The sequence below is a fragment of the Oncorhynchus gorbuscha genome, linkage group LG01 (assembly GCF_021184085.1).
Source record: "Oncorhynchus gorbuscha isolate QuinsamMale2020 ecotype Even-year linkage group LG01, OgorEven_v1.0, whole genome shotgun sequence".
In the NCBI taxonomy this organism is placed as follows: domain Eukaryota; kingdom Metazoa; phylum Chordata; class Actinopteri; order Salmoniformes; family Salmonidae; genus Oncorhynchus; species Oncorhynchus gorbuscha.
The window spans coordinates 2228299-2253298 of record NC_060173.1 but is presented as its reverse complement, the minus strand read 5'-3'; the positions used below and the strand labels follow the sequence as shown (position 1 = coordinate 2253298).

The 25000-nt window shown below is 45.4% G+C and overlaps 1 protein-coding gene across 1 annotated transcript in view; it reads right to left on the bottom strand.

Moving 5' to 3' along the window:
* Positions 1–25000, bottom strand: part of eps8l2 (EPS8 like 2) — a 143856-nt gene that overhangs the window by 16455 nt on the left and 102401 nt on the right. Inside the window, exons 9-16 of the mRNA XM_046342961.1 lie at positions 21413–21489; positions 19568–19694; positions 18128–18216; positions 16142–16216; positions 14133–14281; positions 6667–6835; positions 5844–5878; positions 5502–5610 (exon numbers count right to left, since the gene is read on the bottom strand). Of these exons, the coding sequence (XP_046198917.1) occupies positions 5502–5610; positions 5844–5878; positions 6667–6835; positions 14133–14281; positions 16142–16216; positions 18128–18216; positions 19568–19694; positions 21413–21489 (830 nt within the window). The remainder of the gene's footprint in view (positions 1–5501; positions 5611–5843; positions 5879–6666; positions 6836–14132; positions 14282–16141; positions 16217–18127; positions 18217–19567; positions 19695–21412; positions 21490–25000) is intronic.

The window sequence follows — 25000 nt, the reverse complement described above, 5'->3', positions numbered from 1 at the left end:
TGCATGTCACTCTGCATGTCACTCTGCATGTCACTCTGCATGTCACTCTGCATGTCACTCTGCATGTCACTCTGCATGTCTGCATGTCACTCTGCATGTCACTCTGCATGTCACTCTGCATGTCACTCTGCATGTCACTCTGCATGTCACTCTGCATGTCACTCTGACTCTGCATGTCACTCTGCATGTCACTCTGCATGTCACTCTGCATGTCACTCTGCATGTCACTCTGCATGTCACTCTGCACTCTGCATGTCACTCTGCATGTCACTCTGCATGTCACTCTGCATGTCACTCTGCATGTCACTCTGACTCTGCATGTCACTCTGCATGTCACTCTGCATGTCACTCTGCATGTCACTCTGACTCTGCATGTCACTCTGCATGTCACTCTGCATGTCACTGCATGTCACTCTGCATGTCACGCTGCATGTCACTCCGCATGGCCAATAAAAATAAAATATAAAGATGGGCGAAAGAACAGACACTGCTTTTTCTTTGCAACTCTGCCTAGAAGGCCAGCATCCTGGAGTCGCGTCTTCACTGTTGACGTTATACCAGACTATTGACTATCAGCACCAGACTGTCATACTATCAGCACCAGACTATATACTATCAGCACTAGACTATATACTATCAGCACCAGACTATATACTATCAGCACCAGACTATATACCATCATACTATCAGCACCAGACTATATACTGTCATATTATCAGCACCAGACTATATACTATCAGCACCAGACTATGTACTATCAGCACCAGACTATATACTATCAGCACCAGACTATATACTATCATACTATCAGCACCAGACTATATACTATCAGCACCAGACTATATACTATCAGCACCAGACTATATACCATCATACTATCAGCACCAGACTATATACTATCAGCACCAGACTATATACTATCAGCACCAGACTATATACTATCAGCACCAGACTATATACAGACATACTATCAGCACCAGACTATATACTATCAGCACCAGACTATATACTATCAGCACCAGACTATATACAGTCATACTATCAGCACCAGACTATATACTATCAGCACCAGACTATATACTGTCATACTATCAGCACCAGACTATATACTATCAGCACCAGACTATATACTATCAGCACCAGACTATATACTATCAGCACCAGACTATATACTATCAGCACCAGACTATATACTATCAGCACCAGACTATATACTATCAGCACCAGACTATATACTATCAGCACCAGACTATATACTATCATACTATCAGCACCAGACTATATACTGTCATACTATCAGCACCAGACTATATACTATCAGCACCAGACTATATACTATCAGCACCAGACTATATACTATCATACTATCAGCACCAGACTATATACTATCAGCACCAGACTATATACTATCAGCACCAGACTATATACTATCAGCACCAGACTATATACTGTCATACTATCAGAACCAGACTATATACTATCAGCACCAGAATATATACTATCAGCACCAGACTATATACTACTATATACTACTCCCCCCCCCCCCTCCTCCCTCTCTGCAGATGACTTCGTCAACCATTTTGAAAAGAAGGTCGACGACATCCGATCCTCGTTTGCTAAGTCAAACGACACCGCTGGTTCTGCTCACACTGCCCTACCCTGTGCTCTGACCTCTTTCCCCTCTCTCTCCAGATGAAATCTCGCGTCTTGTGACGGCCGGCCGCCCAACAACCTGCCCGCTTGACCCTATGCCCTCCTCTCTTCTCCAGACCATTTCCGGAGACCTTCTCCCTCACCTCACCTTGCTCATCAACTCATCCCTGACCGCTGGCTACGTCCCTTCCGTCTTCAAGAGAGCGAGAGTTGCACCCCTTCTGAAAAAACCTACACTCCATCCCTCCAATGTCAACAACTACAGACCAGTATCCCTTCTTTCTTTTCTCTCCAAAACTCTTGAACGTGCCGTCCTTGGCCAGCTTTCCCGCTATCTCTCAGAATGACCTTCTTGATCCAAATCAGTCAGGTTTCAAGACTAGTCATTCAACTGAGACTGCTCTCCTCTGTATCACGGAGGCGCTCCGCACTGCTAAAGCTAACTCTCTCTCCTCTGCTCTCATCCTTCTAGACCTATCGGCTGCCTTCGATACTTTGAACCATCAGATCCTCCTCTCCACCCTCTCCGAGTTGGGCATCTCCGGCGGCCCACGCTTGGATTGCATCCTACCTGACAGGTCGCTCCTACCAGGTGGCGTGGCGAGAATCTGTCTCCTCACCACGCGCTCTCACCACTGGTGTCCCCAGGGCTCTGTTCTTGGCCCTCTCCTATTCTCGCTATACACCAAGTCACTTGGCTCTGTCATAACCTCACATGGTCTCTCTTATCATTGCTATGCAGATGACACACAATTAATCTTCTCCTTTCCCCTTCTGATGACCAGGTGGCGAATCGCATCTCTGCATGTCTGGCAGACATATCAGTGTGGATGACGGATCACCACCTCAAGCTGAACCTCGGCAAGACGGAGCTGCTCTTCCTCCCGGGGAAGGACTGCCCGTTCCATGATCTCGCCATCACGGTTGACAACTCCATTGTGTCCTCCTCCCAGAGCGCTAAGAACCTTGGCGTGATCCTGGACAACACTCTGTCGTTCTCAACTAACATCAAGGCGGTGGCCCGTTCCTGTAGGTTCATGCTCTACAACATCCGCAGAGTACGACCCTGCCTCACACAGAAAGCGGCAGGTCCTAATCCAGGCACTTGTCATCTCCCTGGATTCTGTAGCTCCAGGCGCTTGTCATCTCCCGGGTCTGGATTACTGACAACTTTGGATAAAAGCGTCTGCTAAATGTTGGCTGGGCTGGGCTCCCTGCCTGTGCCATTAAACCCCTACAACTCATCCAGAACGCCGCAGCCCGTCTGGTGTTCAACCTTCCCAAGTACTCTCACGTCACCCCGCTCCTCCGCTCTCTCCACTGGCTTCCAGTTGAAGCTCGCATCTTCTACAAGACCATGGTGCTTGCCTACGGAGCTGTGAGGGGAACGGCACCTCAGTACCTCCAGGCTCTGATCAGGCCCTACACCCAAACAAGGGCACTGCGTTCATCCACCTCTGGCCTGCTCGCCTCCCTACCACTGAGGAAGTACAGTTCCCGCTCAGCCCAGTCAAAACTGTTCGCTGCCCTGCCCCCCCAATGGTGGAACAAACTCCCTCACGACGCCAGGACAGCGGAGTCAATCACCACCTTCCGGAGACACCTGAAACCCCACCTCTTTAAGGAATACCTAGGATAGGATAAAGTAATCCTTCTCACCCCCCCCTTAAAAGATTTAGATGCACTATTGTAAAGTGGCTGTTCCACTGGATGTCATAAGGTGAATGCACCAATTTTTAAGTCGCTCTGGATAAGAGCGTCTGCTCAATGACTTAAATGTAAATGTAAATTATATACTATCAGCACCAGACTATATACTATCAGCACCAGACTATACTATCAGCACCAGACTATATACTATCAGCACCAGACTATATACTATCAGCACCAGACTATATTCAGTCATACTATCAGCACCAGACTATATACTATCAGCACCAGACTATATACTATCAGCACCAGACTATATACTATCAGCACCAGACTATATACTATCAGCACCAGACTATATACTATCAGCACCAGACTATATACTGTCATACTATCAGCACCAGACTATCATACTATATACTATCAGCACCAGACTATATAATGTCATACTATCAGCACCAGACTATAGACTATCAGCACCAGACTATATACTGTCACACTATCAGCACCAGACTATATACTATCAGCACCAGACTATATACTATCATACTATCAGCACCAGACTATATACTGTCACACTATCAGCACCAGACTATATACTATCAGCACCAGACTATATACTATCATACTATCAGCACCAGACTATATACTGTCATATTATCAGCACCAGACTATATACTATCAGCACCAGACTATATACAGTCATACTATCAGCACCAGACTATATACTATCAGCACCAGACTATATACTATCAGCACCAGACTATATACTGTCATACTATCAGCACCAGACTATCATACTATATACTATCAGCACCAGACTATATAATGTCATACTATCAGCACCAGACTATAGACTATCAGCACCAGACTATATACTGTCACACTATCAGCACCAGACTATATACTATCAGCACCAGACTATATACTATCATACTATTAGCACCAGACTATATACTATCAGCACCAGACTATATACTATCAGCACCAGACTATATACTGTCATACTATCAGCACCAGACTATATACTATCAGCACCAGACTATATACTGTCATATTATCAGCACCAGACTATATACTGTCATATTATCAGCACCAGACTATATACTATCAGCACCAGACTATATACTATCAGCACCAGACTATATACTATCATACTATTAGCACCAGACTATATACTATCAGCACCAGACTATATACTATCAGCACCACACTATATACTATCAGCACCAGACTATATACTGTCATACTATCAGCACCAGACTATATACTATCAGCACCAGACTATATACTGTCATATTATCAGCACCAGACTATATACTATCAGCACCAGACTATATACAGTCATACTATCAGCACCAGACTATATACTATCAGCACCAGACTATATACTATCAGCACCAGACTATATACAGTCATACTATCAGCACCAGACTATATACTATCAGCACCAGACTATCATACTATATACTATCAGCACCAGACTATATACTGTCATACTATCAGCACCAGACTATATACTATCAGCACCAGACTATATACTATCAGCACCAGACTATATACTGTCACACTATCAGCACCAGACTATATACTATCAGCACCAGACTATATACTATCATACTATTAGCACCAGACTATATACTATCAGCACCAGACTATATACTATCAGCACCAGACTATATACTATCAGCACCAGACTATATACTGTCATACTATCAGCACCAGACTATATACTATCAGCACCAGACTATATACTATCATACTATTAGCACCAGACTATATACTATCAGCACCAGACTATATACTATCAGCACCAGGCTATATACTATCAGCACCAGGCTATATACTGTCATACTATCAGCACCATTATAATATAGATGTTGTAGCTCTACCACCTCGTCCTGCAGTACTGACAGTATTATAATATAGATGTCGTACCTCTACCACCTCGTCCTGCAGTACTGACAGTATTATAATATAGATGTTGTAGCTCTACCACCTCGTCCTGCAGTACTGACAGTATTATAATATAGATGTCATACCTCCAGCACCTCATCCTGCAGTACTGACAGTATTATAATATAAATGTCGTAGCTCTACCACCTCGTCCTGCAGTACTGACAGTATTATAATATAGATGTCATACCTCCAGCACCTCGTCCTGCAGTACTGACAGTATTATAATATAAATGTCATACCTCCAGCACCTCGTCCTGCAGTACTGACAGTTCGTTGGCATTGCGGGCCACAAAGTGGTAGCGGATCTTGGCATATTTACGGGACGAGGAGGTCAGCCCATTGTTGGACCTGGGACAGGAGACAAATGCATGAGTTATTTCTCATGGATCATGCACAATAAATATTGGCCCAGATTTAGCTACACTTCTGTTACATGGTCTGTATTAACACTACAACAGTGTATACGTTTTATAGCAGCTCAAGAAATAACAATTTGAGAAATATTCTTGTTAAGTAACGGTAGTAGCAGCATGTAATGTAGAATCACAGTACTGGTAATCTGGGAAATATAATCCATTTACCCATTCGATGAGTTTAAAGACTGGGTTCCAAAAAACTGAAAGAGAGAGAGAATTTTATTAGGGCGGCGCACAATTTGACCAGCATCGTCCGGGTTAGGGGAGAGTTTGTCCGAGGTAGGCCGTCATTGTAAATAAGAATTTGTTCTTAAATTGACTGTCATAGTTAAATAAAGGTTAACTAAAAAATACAATAAAAAAACAATGTTCTGGACTCGTGTGTTTCTGACTAGTGTAACACACTGAACTAGTAAATAACTCAAAGTATTTCAAACCTGCATCACTGAAGAAATGTAAACAAACAAATGAAGAACTAATAATGGATGGCTGGGAGGAGTCTGGATGGGTGGGAGGAGTCTGGATGGCTGGGAGGAGTCTGGATGGCTGGGAGGAGTCTGGATGGCTGGGAGGAGTCTGGATGGCTGGGAGGAGTCTGGATGGCTGGGAGGAGTCTGGATGGGTGGGAGGAGTCTGGATGGGTGGGAGGAGTCTGGATGGGTGGGAGGAGTCTGGATGGGTGGGAGGAGTCTGGATGGGTGGGAGGAGTCTGGATGGGTGGGAGGAGTCTGGATGGCTGGGAGGAGTCTGGATGGCTGGGAGGAGTCTGGATGCCTGGGAGAAGTCTGGATGGTTGGGAGGAGTCTGGATGGTTGGGAGGAGTCTGGATGGTTGGGAGGAGTCTGGATGGTTGGGAGGAGTCTGGATGGTTGGGAGGAGTCTGGATGGTTGGGAAAAAATCTACTAGAATGACTCAAATGGACAGCAGCCTAAAAATGTATGAGTGTAGAACGTGTGTGTGTCTGTGTGTGTGTGTCTGTGTACACACCTCGTCTGACTTGTAGGGGGACAGGAGGTTGGATATGGGGGACCTGGGAGGTTCCCCTGATCCCTCTGTCTCCCACGGGGAGGTCCTGAACAGCTCAGCTGGGGGCTCCCACCCGTTCCTGAATTTAGGGAAGTATGTAGGAGCACACTGGTCCCGCGGCCAGTCCGCTCTGCAAGGGGCCAGGGGGAGGTTGTTAATGCTGATACAGAGAGTGTATAACAACTTATAATGTATTAGAACAGCAGGCTGAACAGTAACAGCAGGCTGAACAGCAGCCTGGACAGTTTAACAGCAGGCTGAACAGTTTAACAGCAGGCTGAACAGTTCAACAGCAGGCTGGACAGTTCAACAGCAGGCTGGACAGTTTAACAGCAGCCTGGACAGTTTAACAGCAGCCTGGACAGTTTAACAGCAGGCTGAACAGTTTAACAGCAGGCTGAACAGCTTAGCAGCAGGCTGAACAGCTTAACAGCAGGCCGAACAGTTTGACAACAGCCTGAACAGTTTAACAGCAGGCTGAACAGCAGCCTGGACAGTTTAACAGCAGGCTGAACAGCTTAACAGCAGGCTGAACAGCTTAACAGAAGGCTGAACAGCTTAACAGAAGGCTGAACAGCAGCCTGGACAGTTTAACAGCAGGCTGAACAGCTTAACAGCAGGCTGAACAGCTTAACAGCAGGCTGAACAGCTTAACAGCAGGCTGAACAGCAGCCTGGACAGTTTAACAGCAGGCTGAACAGCTTAACAGCAGGCTGAACAGCAGCCTGGATAGTTTAACAACAGCCTGGACAGTTTAACAGCAGCCTGGACAGCTTAACAGCAGGCTGAACAGCTTAACAGCAGGCTGAACAGCTTAACAGCAGGCTGAACAGCTTAACAGCAGGCTGAACAGCTTAACAGCAGGCTGAACAGCTTAACAGAAGGCTGAACAGCTTAACAGCAGGCTGAACAGCTTAACAGCAGGCTGAACAGCTTAACAGCAGGCTGAACAGCTTAACAGCAGGCTGAACAGCTTAACAGCAGGCTGAACAGTTTAACAGCAGGCTGAACAGCTTAACAGCAGGCTGAACAGCTTAACAGAAGGCTGAACAGCTTAACAGCAGGCTGAACAGCTTAACAGAAGGCTGAACAGCTTAACAGCAGGCTAAACAGCTTAACAGCAGGCTGAACAGCTTAACAGAAGGCTGAACAGTTTAACAGCAGGCTGGACAGTTTAACAGCAGGCTGGACAGTTTAACAGCAGGCTGAACAGCTTAATGCTTAATGCGCAATGCTCGGCTGAAGTGGTGAAAAGCTTGCCGCCATTGGACTCGAGCAGTGGAAACTCGTTCTCTGGAGTGACGAATCACATTTCACCCTCTGGCAGTCAAACGGACTAATCTGGGTTTTGGCAGATGCCAGGAGAACGATACCTGCCCCAACTGTAATGTTTGGTGGAGGAGGAATAATGGTCTGGGGCTGTTTTTCATAGTACGGGCCCCTTAGTTCCAATGAAGGGAAGTCTTAACGCAACAACATTCAATGACATTCTGTGCTTCCAACTTTGTGGCAACAGTTTGGGGAAGCCCTTCCATGTTTCAGCATGACAAAGCCCCCGTGCACAATGCAAGGTCCATACAGAAATAGTTTTTCGAGATCAGTGTGGAAGAACTTGACTTTCCTGCACAGAGCCCTGACCTCAACCCCATCAGCACCTTTGGGATGAATTGAAACGCCGACTGCGAACCAGGCCTAATCGCCCAACATCAGTGCCCGACCCCGCTAATGCTCTTTGTAGCTGAATGGAAGCAAGTCCCCACAACAATGTTCATCTAGTGTTCATCTAACATCTAGTGGAAAGCAGAAGAGAGGAGGCTGTTATAGCAGGGGGACCAACTCCATGTTCCATGTTCCATCTAGTGGAAAGCCTTCCCAGAAGAGTGGAGGCTGTTATAGCAGCAATGTTCCAACATCTAGTGGAAAGCCTTCCCAGAAGAGAGGAGGCTGTTATAGCAGCAATGTTCCTACATCTAGTGGAAAGCCTTCCCAGAAGAGAGGAGGCTGTTATAGCAGCAATGTTCCTACATCTAGTGGAAAGCCTTCCCAGAAGAGTGGAGGCTGTTATAGCAGCAATGTTCCTACATCTAGTGGAAAGCCTTCCCAGAAGAGAGGAGGCTGTTATAGCAGCAATGTTCCTACATCTATTGGAAAGCCTTCCCAGAAGAGAGGAGGCTGTTATAGCAGCAATGTTCCTACATCTAGTGGAAAGCCTTCCCAGAAGAGAGGAGGCTGTAGCAGCAATGTTCCTACATCTAGTGGAAAGCCTTCCCAGAAGAGAGGAGGCTGTAGCAGCAAAGGGGGGGACCAACTCCATGTTAATGCTCATGATTTTGGAATCAGATGTTCGACGAGCAGGTGTCCACATACTCCTGGTAATTTATTGGGCCGTGGTGGTCACGAAATTTCATCAGCCGGCGATTGTCAAGAAAATAACTATTGTTATAATAAACACATAAACACATTTAGCATCTCCTGTCTTCCACCCACAGACTACAAGCCACTGATGCAGACCTTAGGAACATCTACATTTTAAAAAGTTGAATAAATACATGTAATATAGCGTCCACTTTCACAATAAATCCATTATTTATTTTAGACAGGCCTAAAGACGCATTATCGGCCCTGATCTGACTACTTCATAAGGCTGTGAGCTACAGTAGTTAATTTAGCAGATAACATTTGGTTAGAATTCTGTGGCTTTATTTTATATTATTTTATAGTATGAAGAATACATATATAAGAATATTATAATAAGCTGTTTGAAACAGAAAGGATATTTTCCCTAAACGATTTGAGGGATTTGCGCACAGATCCGAAATTAATACAATCACTAGCATAAAAAAAAACGCTTTTACTCAATGATTCTGATGCAACAGATCAGAACATTTAGCTTAAAATGTTGATAAACTATGAGGCTATTTCTTCACGTTATAAGTGCAGCAATGCGAACACGGCTATAAGCGAGAATGTTCTATCAGAGGAAAACACCATTATCAAAAGTGATTATACTTTTATTATAAAGGTGCTTTTTAATGGTGAAAATTATCTTCCCCAAACTTGCAACTCACACGTTCTGTATATACCAGTTAGGCAGTTATCTACACTCATTGTAAAGCGGATTAATGTGCTTCATTTTAAGGAGATATTTGGCCACTTTAGTTGTGATACAAACCTTATCAAAGCATGTTGGCCTATGCTCTAAATGAGATGACGGAAACATGGATCACCACAGACAACACTGCTACTCCTACTGCTCTCTCTTCGTCCGCCCACGTGTTCTCGCACACCCCGAGAGCTTCTGGTCAGCGGGGTGGTGGCACCGGGATCCTCATCTCTCCCAAGTGGTCATTCTCTCTTTCTCCCCTTACCCATCTGTCTATCGCCTCCTTTGAATTCCATGCTGTCACAGTTACCAGCCCTTTCAAGCTTAACATCCTTATCATTTATCGCCCTCCAGGTTCCCTCGGAGAGTTCATCAATGAGCTTGATGCCTTGATAAGCTCCTTTCCTGAGGACGGCTCACCTCTCACAGTTCTGGGCGACTTTAACCTCCCCACGTCTACCTTTGACTCTTTCCTCTCTGCCTCCTTCTTTCCACTCCTCTCCTCTTTTGACCTCACCCTCTCACCTTCCCCCCCTACTCACAAGGCAGGCAATACGCTCGACCTCATCTTTACTAGATGCTGTTCTTCCACTAACCTCATTGCAACTCCCCTCCAAGTCTCCGACCACTACCTTGTATCCTTTTCCCTCTCGCTCTCATCCAACACCTCCCACACTGCCCCTACTCGGATGGTATCGCGCCGTCCCAACCTTCGCTCTCTCTCCCCCGCTACTCTCTCCTCTTCCATCCTATCATCTCTTCCCTCCGCTCAAACCTTCTCCAACCTATCTCCTGATTCCGCCTCCTCAACCCTCCTCTCCTCCCTCTCTGCATCCTTTGACTCTCTATGTCCCCTATCCTCCAGGCCGGCTCGGTCCTCCCCTCCCGCTCCGTGGCTCGATGACTCATTGCGAGCTCACAGAACAGGGCTCCGGGCAGCCGAGCGGAAATGGAGGAAAACTCGCCTCCCTGCGGACCTGGCATCCTTTCACTCCCTCCTCTCTACATTTTCCTCCTCTGTCTCTGCTGCTAAAGCCACTTTCTACCACGCTAAATTCCAAGCATCTGCCTCTAACCCTAGGAAGCTCTTTGCCACCTCCTCCTCCCTCCTGAATCCTCCTCCCCCTCCCCCCCCTCCTCCCTCTCTGCAGATGACTTCGTCAACCATTTTGAAAAGAAGGTCGACGACATCCGATCCTCGTTTGCTAAGTCAAACGACACCGCTGGTTCTGCTCACACTGCCCTACCCTGTGCTCTGACCTCTTTCTCCCCTCTCTCTCCAGATGAAATCTCGCGTCTTGTGACGGCCGGCCGCCCAACAACCTGCCCGCTTGACCCTATCCCCTCCTCTCTTCTCCAGACCATTTCCGGAGACCTTCTCCCTTACCTCACCTCGCTCATCAACTCATCCCTGACCGCTGGCTACGTCCCTTCCGTCTTCAAGAGAGCGAGAGTTGCACCCCTTCTGAAAAAACCTACACTCGATCCCTCCGATGTCAACAATTACAGACCAGTATCCCTTCTTTCTTTTCTCTCCAAAACTCTTGAACGTGCCGTCCTTGGCCAGCTCTCCCGCTATCTCTCTCTGAATGACCTTCTTGATCCAAATCAGTCAGGTTTCAAGACTAGTCATTCAACTGAGACTGCTCTCCTCTGTATCACGGAGGCGCTCCGCACTGCTAAAGCTAACTCTCTCTCCTCTGCTCTCATCTTTCTAGATCTATCGGCTGCCTTCGATACTATGAACCATCAGATCCTCCTCTCCACCCTCTCCGAGTTGGGCATCTCCGGCGCGGCCCACGCTTGGATTGCGTCCTACCTGACAGGTCGCTCCTACCAGGTGGCGTGGCGAGAATCTGTCTCCTCACCACGCGCTCTCACCACTGGTGTCCCCCAGGGCTCTGTTCTAGGCCCTCTCCTATTCTCGCTATACACCAAGTCACTTGGCTCTGTCATAACCTCACATGGTCTCTCCTATCATTGCTATGCAGACGACACACAACTAATCTTCTCCTTTCCCCCTTCTGATGACCAGGTGGCGAATCGCATCTCTGCATGTCTGGCAGACATATCAGTGTGGATGACGGATCACCACCTCAAGCTGAACCTCGGCAAGACGGAGCTGCTCTTCCTCCCGGGGAAGGACTGCCCGTTCCATGATCTCGCCATCACGGTTGACAACTCCATTGTGTCCTCCTCCCAGAGCGCTAAGAACCTTGGCGTGATCCTGGACAACACCCTGTCGTTCTCAACCAACATCAAGGCGGTGGCCCGTTCCTGTAGGTTCATGCTCTACAACATCCGCAGAGTACGACCCTGCCTCACACAGGAAGCGGCGCAGGTCCTAATCCAGGCACTTGTCATCTCCCGTCTGGATTACTGCAACTCGCTGTTGGCTGGGCTCCCTGCCTGTGCCATTAAACCCCTTCAACTCATCAAGAGTTGAAGGGGTTCTCTCACGTCACCCCGCTCCTCCGTTCTCTCCACTGGCTTCCAGTTGAAGCTCGCATCCGCTACAAGACCATATATATATATATATATATATATGTATATATGCCATTTAGCAGACGCTTTTATCCAAAGCGACTTACAGTCATGTGTGCATACATTCTACGTATGGGTGGTCCCGGGGATCGAACCCACTACCCTGGCGTTACACACGCCATGCTCTACCAACTGAGCTACAGAAGGACCATGGTGCTTGCCTACGGAGCTGTGAGGGAAACGGCACCTCAGTACTTCCAGGCTCTGATCAGGCCCTACACCCAAACAAGGGCACTGCGGTCATCCACCTCTGGCCTGCTCGCATCCCTACCACTGAGGAAGTACAGCTCCTGCTCAGCCCAGTCAAAACTGTTCGCTGCTCTGGCCCCCCAATGGTGGAACAAACTCCCTCACGACGCCAGTACAGCGGAGTCAATCACCACCTTCCGGAGACACATGAAACCCCACCTCTTTAAGGAATACCTAGGATAGGATAAGTATCCCTCTCACCCCCCCCTCCTTTAAGATTTAGATGCACTATTGTAAAGTGACTGTTCCACTGGATGTCATAAGGTGAATGCACCAATTTGTAAGTCGCTCTGGATAAGAGCGTCCGCTAAATGACTTAAATGTAAATGTAAATGTAGATGTGGGACAAGGATTTTAAAAAGTCATGAAGAAAAGGCATTGTGGGGCGGCAGGGTAGCCTAGTGGTAAGAGCATTGGACTAGTAAGGTAGCAAGATCAAACCCCCGAGCTGACAAGGTACAAATCTGTCGTTCTGCCCCTGAACAGGCAGTTAACCCACTGTTCCTAGGCCATCATTGAAAATAAGAATTTGTTCTTAACTGACTTGCCTGGTTAAATAAAGGTAAAAAATATAAAAAATAATTGCTTCTTGCCTTACGCTGGGCATGATTCACAAGTGATAATATATAATTCACAAGTGATAAGCTAATATTATCTCCCATCAGACTATTCTTGATTTAATCTTATCTTTAAATATGCTAAATAATATATGTGTGAAATTAGTTTTGATTTAAAATGGACCTTTATCATGCACCTGTATCAAAACAGAGGGGGGGATGCTTTCCCATTGTTCATTTTCATGCACAGTATCGAAACAGAGGGGGGAATGCTTTCCCAGTGTTCATTTTCATGCCAGCCAGGTAGGCTATATTCCTGTTGTAAAGAGAAGCAATGTGCTTAATATAGTATGAAGAAAACTATAGAAAGCTGATGGGATCCTCCTCTTTTTAATAGAGGTCATCACTCGTGCAATTGCATAGCCTATATAAATGTTGCGCAACATGAGCTCATGTGCTCTCATGAAGAGTTTGATTAGATTTACGATTACATTTGCAGTGATTAGAGGGACAACAGAGTGCTGAGTACCAGGCAGTCAGCCAGTTTGGCAGGATACTAATGACCAGCAGCAGCAGCAGAGCTTGAAGAAGCCTAATTAAAGTGACTGAACAGGTGAACGTGGAATTTGACTGCCTTCATGATTCGTGACCGCCGGTGTGGCGGTAATACGGTCACCACAACAGCCCTAGTCATGATTCGTGACCGCCGGTGTGGCGGTAATACAGTCACCACAACAGCCCTAATCATGATTCGTGACCGCCGGTGTGGCGGTAATACGGTCACCACAACAGCCCTAGTCATGATACAACGGGATGTGTCAGATAACAAGCAGCATTAGTTCAGGTGCTTTGGAAAAATCACGATTTTGCAACTGTTAGCTTCTTTAGATTTAGATTAGTCATGTCGTGTATCTTGAAGACGTTGAGGAGGTCTGTTATCAGCGTAGTACCTTCCAGAAACCCCACACACTCACCTAGGTCGTGTCCACCCGTCTCCCAGCAGTTCAAAGATGGTCATCTCTTTAGGCGTCAGGTGACCTCTCAGGAAGTCCACTGCATCTCTCGACAGGTGAGGGGAGACCACCGAGCGGGGTAGCTCTGGACTACCACAGGACTGGAGAACCTAGAGGTCAGAGGGTAGAGGTCACAGCTTATACACTAGAGCACCTGGAAGTAACCAGGTGTACTGTAAGGCTATGTTGACATGGGACAGTAACCAGGTGTACTATAAGGCTATGTTGCCATGAGACAGTAACCAGGTGTAGTATCAGGCTCTGTTGCCATGAGACAGTAACCAGGTGTACTATCAGGCTATGTTGCCATGAGACAGTAACCAGGTGTAGTATCAGGCTCTGTTGCCATGAGACAGTAACCAGGTGTACTATCAGGCTATGTTGCCATGAGACAGTAACCAGGTGTAGTATCAGGCTCTGTTGCCATGAGACAGTAACCAGGTGTACTATCAGGCTATGTTGCCATGAGACAGTAACCGAGACATCTCTATTATATTATGACATACCAGCTAGATCTACTGTCTCTATTGTATTATGACAGACCAGCTGGATCTACTGTCTCTATGTGTCTGTCTCAGTAAAACACGTCAGGGTTAGGTAAATCTAGTTACCAGGTGTGTCTGTCTCAATAAAACACGTCAGGATTAGGTAAATCTAGTTACCAGGTGTGTCTGTCTCAATAAAACACGTCAGGATTAGGTAAATCTAGTTACCAGGTGTGTCTGTCTCAATAAAACACGTCAGGATTAGGTAAATCTAGTTACCAGGTGTGTCTGTCTCAATAAAACACGTCAGGATTAGGTAAATCTAGTTACCAGGTGTGTCTGTCTCAATAAAACACGTCAGGATTAGGTAAATCTAGTTACCAGGTGTGTCTGTCTCAATAAAACACGTCAGGGTTAGGTAAATCTAGTTACCAGGTGTGTCTGTCTCAATAAAACACGTCAGGGTTAGGTAAATCTAGTTACCAGGTGTGTCTGTCTCAATAAAACACGTCAGGGTTAGGTAAATCTAGTTACCAGGTGTGTCTGTCTCAATAAAACACGTCAGGGTTAGGTAAATCTAGTTACCAGGTGTGTCTGTCTCAATAAAACACGTCAGGGTTAGGTAAATCTAGCCTTCAACATTTGGCAATTGTGGTGGCTGCACCTGATGTGGGATATAACCACACTGATCCGGTCTGCTTAGTTCCATGATGGAAGGGTGTGTGTGTGTTTGCATGCTAGGTACATCACTCATTAGACTTTCCCCCCTGCAGGAAAGCTACCACACACACACACACACACACACACACACACACACACACACACACACACACACACACACACACACACACACACACACACACACACACACACACACACACACACACACACACACACACACACACACACGACAATAGAGGGAAGGGTATGTTGATGACTAGGACAATACAAACATTGAACTGTTCTCCTCCCCACTTCAATAGACTATCGGTTATGTGTGGCGATAACAGTGATTCAGTCAACATTGTGGGGAAGCCTTAATGCTTCCTAAAGCATACAGTGTTCTGCTTGGCTGGCCAGACATCATTTAGTAGAAGGCCAAAAGGTACAGACACCATCCATATCATGTCCATTGAGATTTTAGTTGATGTCACTGGCATTTGATGGATTTTAAAAAATCTGAAAAACAGAAATTGGTTTGAAAGACCAGCTGAAAGACCCGTGTCTGATGTTTAGAAACACTCTCCTACCTCATCTGATGTCGGCAACAGGAATAATTATTTCCTCTGCAAGGACAGAGTATAACACTCAACAATCTCTAGCTAAATACAGGCTGGATGACGTCATTATTGCAACCAGATTTGAAACGGTTCAGGTGGTTATCTGTCTGTTATGTCCCTTCAACCAATTTTCTACCATCTTTGCCTGCTATGAATGCACACCCTACGAAACATATATATCTCTGTGTATCAGTCGGGCTCTTACCAACTCCAGGGGGCCAAACAGAAAGTGCACCAGCTCAGAAGCACTGGGGTTCTGGATGTGCTTCTTCAGTTTGGCCTGCAGGGGGCAGAATACACACTGTTAGAGACCGTTCACCACAGCTCTGTATAGGAAAGTAGCAGCAAGGTTTCTATTTCAATTCAGTCCATTGGAGAAGTAAACAAAAATATATCTGTCCCAATTCCCTTCCAACCTCCTTGGTCCTTCCATGTTTCCATGTTTATAGATGTAAGGCTGGAGGCTCCATCACTGGCTTGATTAAACCTTTTAACACCCCTTTAAATCTGTCAACATCAAAGGGGTAGGACCCCAGTAAAGGGGTAGGACCACAGTAAAGGGGTAGGACCCCAGTAAAGGGGTAGGACCACAGTAAAGGGGTAGGACCCCAGTAAAGGGGTAGGACCACAGTAAAGGGGTGGGACCCCGGTAAAGGGGTAGGACCACAGTAAAGGGGTAGGACCACAGTAAAGGGTTAGGACCACAGTAAAGGGTTAGGACCACAGTAAAGGGTTAGGACCACAGTAAAGGGTTAGGACCACAGTAAAGGGGTAGGACCACAGTAAAGGGTTAGAACCACAGTAAAGGGGTAGGACCACAGTAAAGGGGTAGGACCACAGTAAAGGGTTAGGACCACAGTAAAGGGGTAGGACCACAGTAAAGGGGTAGGGCCACAGTAAAGGGTTAGAACCAGAGTAAAGGGGTAGGACCACAGTAAAGGGGTAGGACCAGAGTAAAGGGTTAGGACCACAGTAAAGGGTTAGGACCACAGTAAAGGGTTAGGACCACAGTAAAGGGTTAGGACCACAGTAAAGGGGTAGGACCACAGTAAAGGGTTAGGACCACAGTAAAGGGTTAGGAACACAGTAAAGGGTTAGGACCACAGTAAAGGGGTAGGACCACAGTAAAGGGTTAGGACCACAGTAAAGGGTTAGGACCACAGTAAAGGGTTAGGACCACAGTAAAGGGTTAGGACCACAGTAAAGGGGTAGGACCACAGTAAAGGGGTAGGACCACAGTAAAGGGGTAGGGAGCGATTTGGTCTCCACTGGTACTAAGGGTTAAGAACATTGGGCCAGTAAACTAAAGGTTGCTTGTTCGAATGCCTGAGCCAACTAGGTGAAAAATCTGTCAAAGTGCCCTTGAGCAAGGTACTTAAACCTAATTGTTCCTGTAAGTGGCTCTGAATCAGAGAGTCTGCTAAATGACTCACTACTGTAGTGACTATGGATCAGAGAGTCTGTTAAATGACTCACTGCTGTAGTGGCTCTAGATAAGAGAGTCTGTTAATAAATGATTCACTACTGTAGTGTCTTTGGATCAGAGAGTCTGTTAAATGACTCACTGCTGTAGTGGCTCTAGATAAGAGAGTCTGTTAATAAATGATTCACTACTGTAGTGTCTCTGGATAAGAGAGTCTGCTAAATGACTCACTGCTGTAGTGTCTCTGGATCAGAGAGTCTGCTAAATGACTCACTACTGTAGTGTCTCTGGATAAGAGAGTCTGCTAAATGACTCACTGCTGTAGCGTCTCTGGATCAGAGAGTCTGCTAAATGACTCACTACTGTAAGTGTCTCTGGATAAGAGAGTCTGTTAAATGACTCACTACTGTAGTATCTCTGGATCAGAGAGTCTGTTAAATGACTCACTACTGTAGTGGCTCTGGATAAGAGAGTCTGCTAAATGATTCACTACTGTAGTGTCTCTGGATAAGAGAGTCTGTTAAATGACTCACTACTGTAGTGGCTCTAGATAAGAGAGTCTGTTAATAAATTATTCACTACTGTAGTGTCTCTGGATCAGAGAGTCTGCTAAAAGACTCACTACTGTAGTGGATCTGGATCAGAGAGTCTGTTAATTGACTCATTACTGTAGTATCTCTGGATAAGAGAGTCTGCTAATTATTAAAATGTCAGATGTACTATACTGTACATAATAATGGAGGTTTGTGCAGGAGGAAGTCCACTCACCAGCAGGTTGAAGGCCAGCTTCAGTTTCTGTAGGCTATCAATGAACTCTGCCTCGGAGGGGGGCTTCGCTCTCAGGGTCAGCATGCCGTCTGTCAATAAGCAGACAGACAGGCGAGAGAGACAAACATGCCATGACCACACACAGACTGCTATAGAGTTATTAATCCAACAGATCTTGTGTCCTTTCTGTCATCCTGTGAACCCCGTTCATTGCTGGTCGCAGCTATTAATAGTAGTATCAAGATTAACATACAGGCTTCACACAAGGCAGGGGAGAGGGGTCAGATGGGCAGAGTCAACATAACACGCCTATCTAGCTGTGTTGATTGTGTACGCGTAGAATCATCTGTTCAGATTTCTCAGTTGCATTCAGAATTTAGAACTGTATAGCCAGGTCAAAAAGGACATCTGACAAGATCAAGATCAATATTTAATTAATTATTTCTAATTCCACACAGACCATCTGAGAAATTGTAGACTCATTCCAATTGATTTTAGTCAATATGTGACCAGTTTAGAATATTCAACATATTCAACACCAGCTACCCATTTTTCACCCAGATTAAGGTGTCTTGGATCAGAAGGTAATCATGGACTTCAGGAAACAGCAGAGGGAGCACCCCCACCCACACAGACAGCGTGGTGAAGAAGGCACAACAGTGCCTCTTCAACCTCAGGAAACAGCAGAGGGAGCACCCCCACCCACACAGACAGCGTGGTGAAGAAGGCACAACAGCGCCTCTTCAACCTCAGGAGGCAGAAGAAATGTGGCTTGTCACCTAAAACCCTCACAAACGTTTACAAATGCACAATTGAGAGCATCCTGTCGGGCTGTATCACCGCCTGGTATGGCAACTGCGCCGCCCACAACCGTAAGGCTCTCCAGAGGGTAGTGAGGTCTGCACAACGCATCACCGGGGGCAAACTACCTGCCCTCCAGGACACCTACACCACCCGATGTCACAGGAAGGCCAAAAAGATCATCAAGGACAACAACCACTCGAGCCACTGCCTGTTCACCCCGCTATCATCTAGAAGGCGAGGTCAGTACAGGTGCATCAAAGCTGGGACCGAGAGACTGAAAAACAGCGTGTATCTCAAGGCCATCAGACTGTTAAACAGCCACCACTAACACAGAGAGGCTGCTGCCTATATACAGCCCTGAAATCATTGACCACTTTGATAAATGGATCACTAGTCACTTTAAATAATGCCACTTTAATAATGTTTACATATCTTACATTACTCATCTCATATGTATATACTGCTCTCCATCATCTCTATAGATTACATCATAGATAGTGGACAATACCGTAATTCAGGATACACAGTTCAGTTGATGAAAGAGTTAAAGAGAAGGTCTAATACAAGAGAACATACAAAGTGTTAGTGGACAATATGTGTCATATTGTCAGTTGCCAAGAAGAAGAGGAGACAGACCTGCTGGACCTTTCTTCTTACTCTTCTTACTCTTGTTGCGCTGGTTGAGCTGAGAGAACGCCTCCGCAGCCTTCTGCAGCCGAGCCACAAAGATCTCAATGTCATCAAGGGAACAGTTCAGGATTTGCTAAAAGAGAAGGACAGAGAAAGAAAGAAAGTCTAATGAGTGATGGCTGACCACCAAGCTAGCATGATCAAATCTGATTTAGGCACAGTTCAGAATGTCCTGGGTGTCTGATCCACACCAGATACTGACTGGTGTTCTGATCCACGCCAGATACTGACTGGTGTTCTGATTCACACCAGATACTGACTGGTGTTCTGATTCACACCAGATACTGACTGGTGTTCTGATTCACACCAGATACTGACTGGTGTTCTGATTCACACCAGATACTGACTGGTGTTCTGATTCACACCAGATACTGACTGGTGTTCTGATCCACACCAGATACTGACTGGTGTTCTGATTCACGCCAGATACTGACTGGTGTTCTGATTCACGCCAGATACTGACTGGTGTTCTGATCCACGCCAGATACTGACTGGTGTTCTGATCCACGCCAGATACTGACTGGTGTTCTGATCCACGCCAGATACTGACTGGTGTTCTGATCCACGCCAGATACTGACTGGTGTTCTGATTCACACCAGATACTGACTGGGTGTCTGATCCACACCAGATACTGACTGGGTCTCTGATCCACACCAGATACGGACTGGGTGTCACTGGGTGTCTGATTCACACCAGATACTGACTGGGTCTCTGATACACACCAGATACTGACTGGGTGTCACTGGGTGTCTGATCCACGCCAGATACTGACTGGGTGTCTGATCCACACCAGATACTGACTGGTGTTCTGATCCACACCAGATACTGACTGGTGTTCTGATCCACACCAGATACTGACTGGGTGTCTGATCCACACCAGATACTGACTGGGTCTCTGATCCACACCAGATACTGACTGGGTCTCTGATCCACACCAGATACTGACTGGGTGTCACTGGGTGTCTGATCCACACCAGATACTGACTGGGTGTCTGATCCACACCAGATACTGACTGGTGTTCTGATCCACACCAGATACTGACTGGGTGTCACTGGGTGTCTGATCCACGCCAGATACTGACTGGGTGTCTGATCCACACCAGATACTGACTGGTGTTCTGATCCACACCAGATACTGACTGGGTGTCTGATCCACACCAGATACTGACTGGGTGTCTGATCCACACCAGATACTGACTGGGTGTCTGATCCACACCAGATACTGACTGGGTGTCTGATCCACACCAGATACTGACTGGGTGTCTGATCCACACCAGATACTGACTGGGTGTCTGATCCACACCAGATACTGACTGGGTGTCTGATCCAAACCAGATACTGACTGGGTGTATGATCCACACCAGATACTGACTGGGTGTCTGATCCACACCAGATACTGACTGGGTGTCTGATCCACACCAGATACTGACTGGGTGTCTGATCCACACCAGATACTGACTGGGTGTCTGATCCACACCAGATACTGACTGGGTGTCACTGGGTGTCTGATCCACGCCCATACTTTTATTTTTAAAGATATCTGTGACCTACAGTCATGTGCAATGCATAGATTAGGGTCTAATGAATATATTTAAATTGACTGATTTCCTCATATGAACTCAGTTAAGTCTTTGAAACTGTTGTGTTTCTATTTATGTTAAGTGTAGATTAGAGGTGGTAAAAGAGATTTAAAAAGGGAGGCAGTAATGACTTGACTTTCTGCAGGATGATAGAGACGCGTGTTAGCTAGGATCAGTATGTAGGTCACAAGGTGTAACAGTGGAACTCACCACGTCCTTCTCAATACGCTGGGCCAGCTTTTCATGGGACTCTGGGTCCTGCTGTGCGGAGCCTCGTCTTTCCACGTCTAACAGACACAGTCAGAGTCTACTTTATTTATTCATATACAACAACAACAACGATAACAGTTAATCATGGTTATAATAGTGTGTGTGTGTATCGGTGTGTGTGTGTGTGTATCAGTGTGTGTGTGTGTGTGTGTGTGTATCAGTGTGTGTGTGTGTGTGTGTGTGTGTGTGTGTGTGTGTGTGTGTGTGTGTGTGTGTGTGTGTGTGTGTGTGTGTGTGTGTGTGTGTGTGTGTGTGTGTGTGTGTGTGTGTGTGTGTGTGTGTGTGTGTGTGTATCAGTGTGTGTGTGTGTGTATCAGTGTGTGTGTGTGTGTATCAGTGTGTGTGTGTGTGTGTGTGTGTGTGTGTATCAGTGTGTGTGTGTGAGTGTGTGTGTGTGTGTGTATCAGTGTGTGTGTGTGTGTATCAGTGTATCAGTGTGTGTGTGTGTGTGTGTGTGTGTGTGTGTGTGTGTGTGTGTGTGTGTGTGTGTGTGTGTGTGTGTGTGTGTGTGTGTGTGTGTGTGTGTGTGTGTGTGTGTGTGTGTGTGTGTGTGTGTGTGTGTGTGTGTGTGTGTATCAGTGTGTCAGTGTGAGGGCCCTGGTGCCAGGAAAATAACCTCTCCCTCAATGTCAACAAACGAAGGAGCTGATTGTGGACTTTAGGAGACAGTAGAGTGAGAAGGCCCCCATACACCTGGACCGGGCAACAGCATCTATCTCAAGGCCATCAGACTGTTAAATAGCCATCATTAGCCATTCCACCCGGTTACTCAACCCTGCACCTTAGAGGCTGCTGCCTCATATACATAGACATGGAGTCACTGGCCACTCTAATAATGGAACACTGGTCAGAATGGTTCCATACTGCTTTACTCATCTCATATGTATATATATATATATTATATTCTACTGGTGTCTGTGTGTATATATATATTATATTCTACTGGTGTCTGTGTGTATATATATATTATATTATATTCTACTGGTGTCTGTGTGTATGTACTGTCTTCTATTCTACTGTATTTTAGTCAATACCTCTCCAACATTGCTCATCCTAATATTTATATATTTCTTAATTCCATTCCTTTATTTTAGATGTGTGTGTATTGTATTGTTGTGAATTGTTAGATACTACTGCACTGTTGGAGCTAGGAACACAAGCATTTAGTTAGATACTACTGCACTGTTGGAGCTAGGAACACAAGCATTTAGTTAGATACTACTGCACTGTTGGAGCTAGGAACACAAGCATTTAGTTAGATACTACTGCACTGTTGGAGCTAGGAACACAAGCATTTAGTTAGATACTACTGTTGGAGCTAGGAACACAAGCATTTAGTTAGATACTACTGCACTGTTGGAGCTAGGAACACAAGCATTTAGTTAGGTATTACTGTACTGTTGGAGCTAGGAACACAAGCATTTAGTTAGATATTACTGCACTGTTGGAGCTAGGAACACAAGCATTTAGTTAGATACTACTGTACTGTTGGAGCTAGGAACACAAGCATTTAGTTAGGTATTACTGTACTGTTGGAACTAGGAACACAAGCATTTAGTTAGATACTACTGTACTGTTGGAGCTAGGAACACAAGCATTTAGTTAGATACTACTGCACTGTTGGAGCTAGGAACACAAGCATTTAGTTAGATACTACTGCACTGTTGGAGCTAGGAACACAGGCATTTAGTTAGATACTACTGCACTGTTGGAGCTAGAAACACATTCATTTAGTTAGATACTACTGCACTGTTGGAGCTAGAAACACATTCATTTAGTTAGATACTACTGCACTGTTGGAGCAAGGAACACAAGCATTTAGTTAGATACTACTGCACTGTTGGAGCTAGGAACACAAGCATTTAGTTAGATACTACTGCACTGTTGGAGCTAGAAACACATTCATTTAGTTAGATACTACTGCACTGTTGGAGCTAGAAACACATTCATTTAGTTAGATACTACTGCACTGTTGGAGCTAGAAACACATTCATTTAGTTAGATACTACTGCACTGTTGGAGCTAGGAACACAAGCATTTAGTTAGATACTACTGCACTGTTGGAGCTAGGAACACAAGCATTTAGTTAGATACTACTGCACTGTTGGAGCTAGAAACACATTCATTTAGTTAGATACTACTGCACTGTTGGAGCTAGAAACACATTAATTTAGTTAGATACTACTGCACTGTTGGAGCTAGGAACACAAGCATTTAGTTAGATACTGCTGCACTGTTGGAGCTAGGAACACAAGCATTTAGTTAGGTATTACTGTACTGTTGGAGCTAGGAACACAAGCATTTAGTTAGATACTGCTGCACTGTTGGAGCTAGGAACACAAGCATTTAGTTAGGTATTACTGTACTGTTGGAGCTAGGAACACAAGCATTTAGTTAGATACTACTGCACTGTTGGAGCTAGGAACACAAGCATTTAGTTAGATACTACTGTTGGAGCTAGGAACACAAGCATTTAGTTAGATACTACTGCACTGTTGGAGCTAGGAACACAAGCATTTAGTTAGGTATTACTGTACTGTTGGAGCTAGGAACACAAGCATTTAGTTAGATATTACTGCACTGTTGGAGCTAGGAACACAAGCATTTAGTTAGATACTACTGTACTGTTGGAGCTAGGAACACAAGCATTTAGTTAGGTATTACTGTACTGTTGGAACTAGGAACACAAGCATTTAGTTAGATACTACTGTACTGTTGGAGCTAGGAACACAAGCATTTAGTTAGATACTACTGCACTGTTGGAGCTAGGAACACAAGCATTTAGTTAGATACTACTGCACTGTTGGAGCTAGGAACACAGGCATTTAGTTAGATACTACTGCACTGTTGGAGCTAGAAACACATTCATTTAGTTAGATACTACTGCACTGTTGGAGCTAGAAACACATTCATTTAGTTAGATACTACTGCACTGTTGGAGCTAGGAACACAAGCATTTAGTTAGATACTACTGCACTGTTGGAGCTAGGAACACAAGCATTTAGTTAGATACTACTGCACTGTTGGAGCTAGAAACACATTCATTTAGTTAGATACTACTGCACTGTTGGAGCTAGAAACACATTCATTTAGTTAGATACTACTGCACTGTTGGAGCTAGAAACACATTCATTTAGTTAGATACTACTGCACTGTTGGAGCTAGGAACACAAGCATTTAGTTAGATACTACTGCACTGTTGGAGCTAGGAACACAAGCATTTAGTTAGATACTACTGCACTGTTGGAGCTAGAAACACATTCATTTAGTTAGATACTACTGCACTGTTGGAGCTAGAAACACATTAATTTAGTTAGATACTACTGCACTGTTGGAGCTAGGAACACAAGCATTTAGTTAGATACTGCTGCACTGTTGGAGCTAGGAACACAAGCATTTAGTTAGGTATTACTGTACTGTTGGAGCTAGGAACACAAGCATTTAGTTAGATACTACTGCACTGTTGGAGCTAGGAACACAAGCATTTATTTAGATATTACTGCACTGTTGGAGCTAGAAACACAAGCA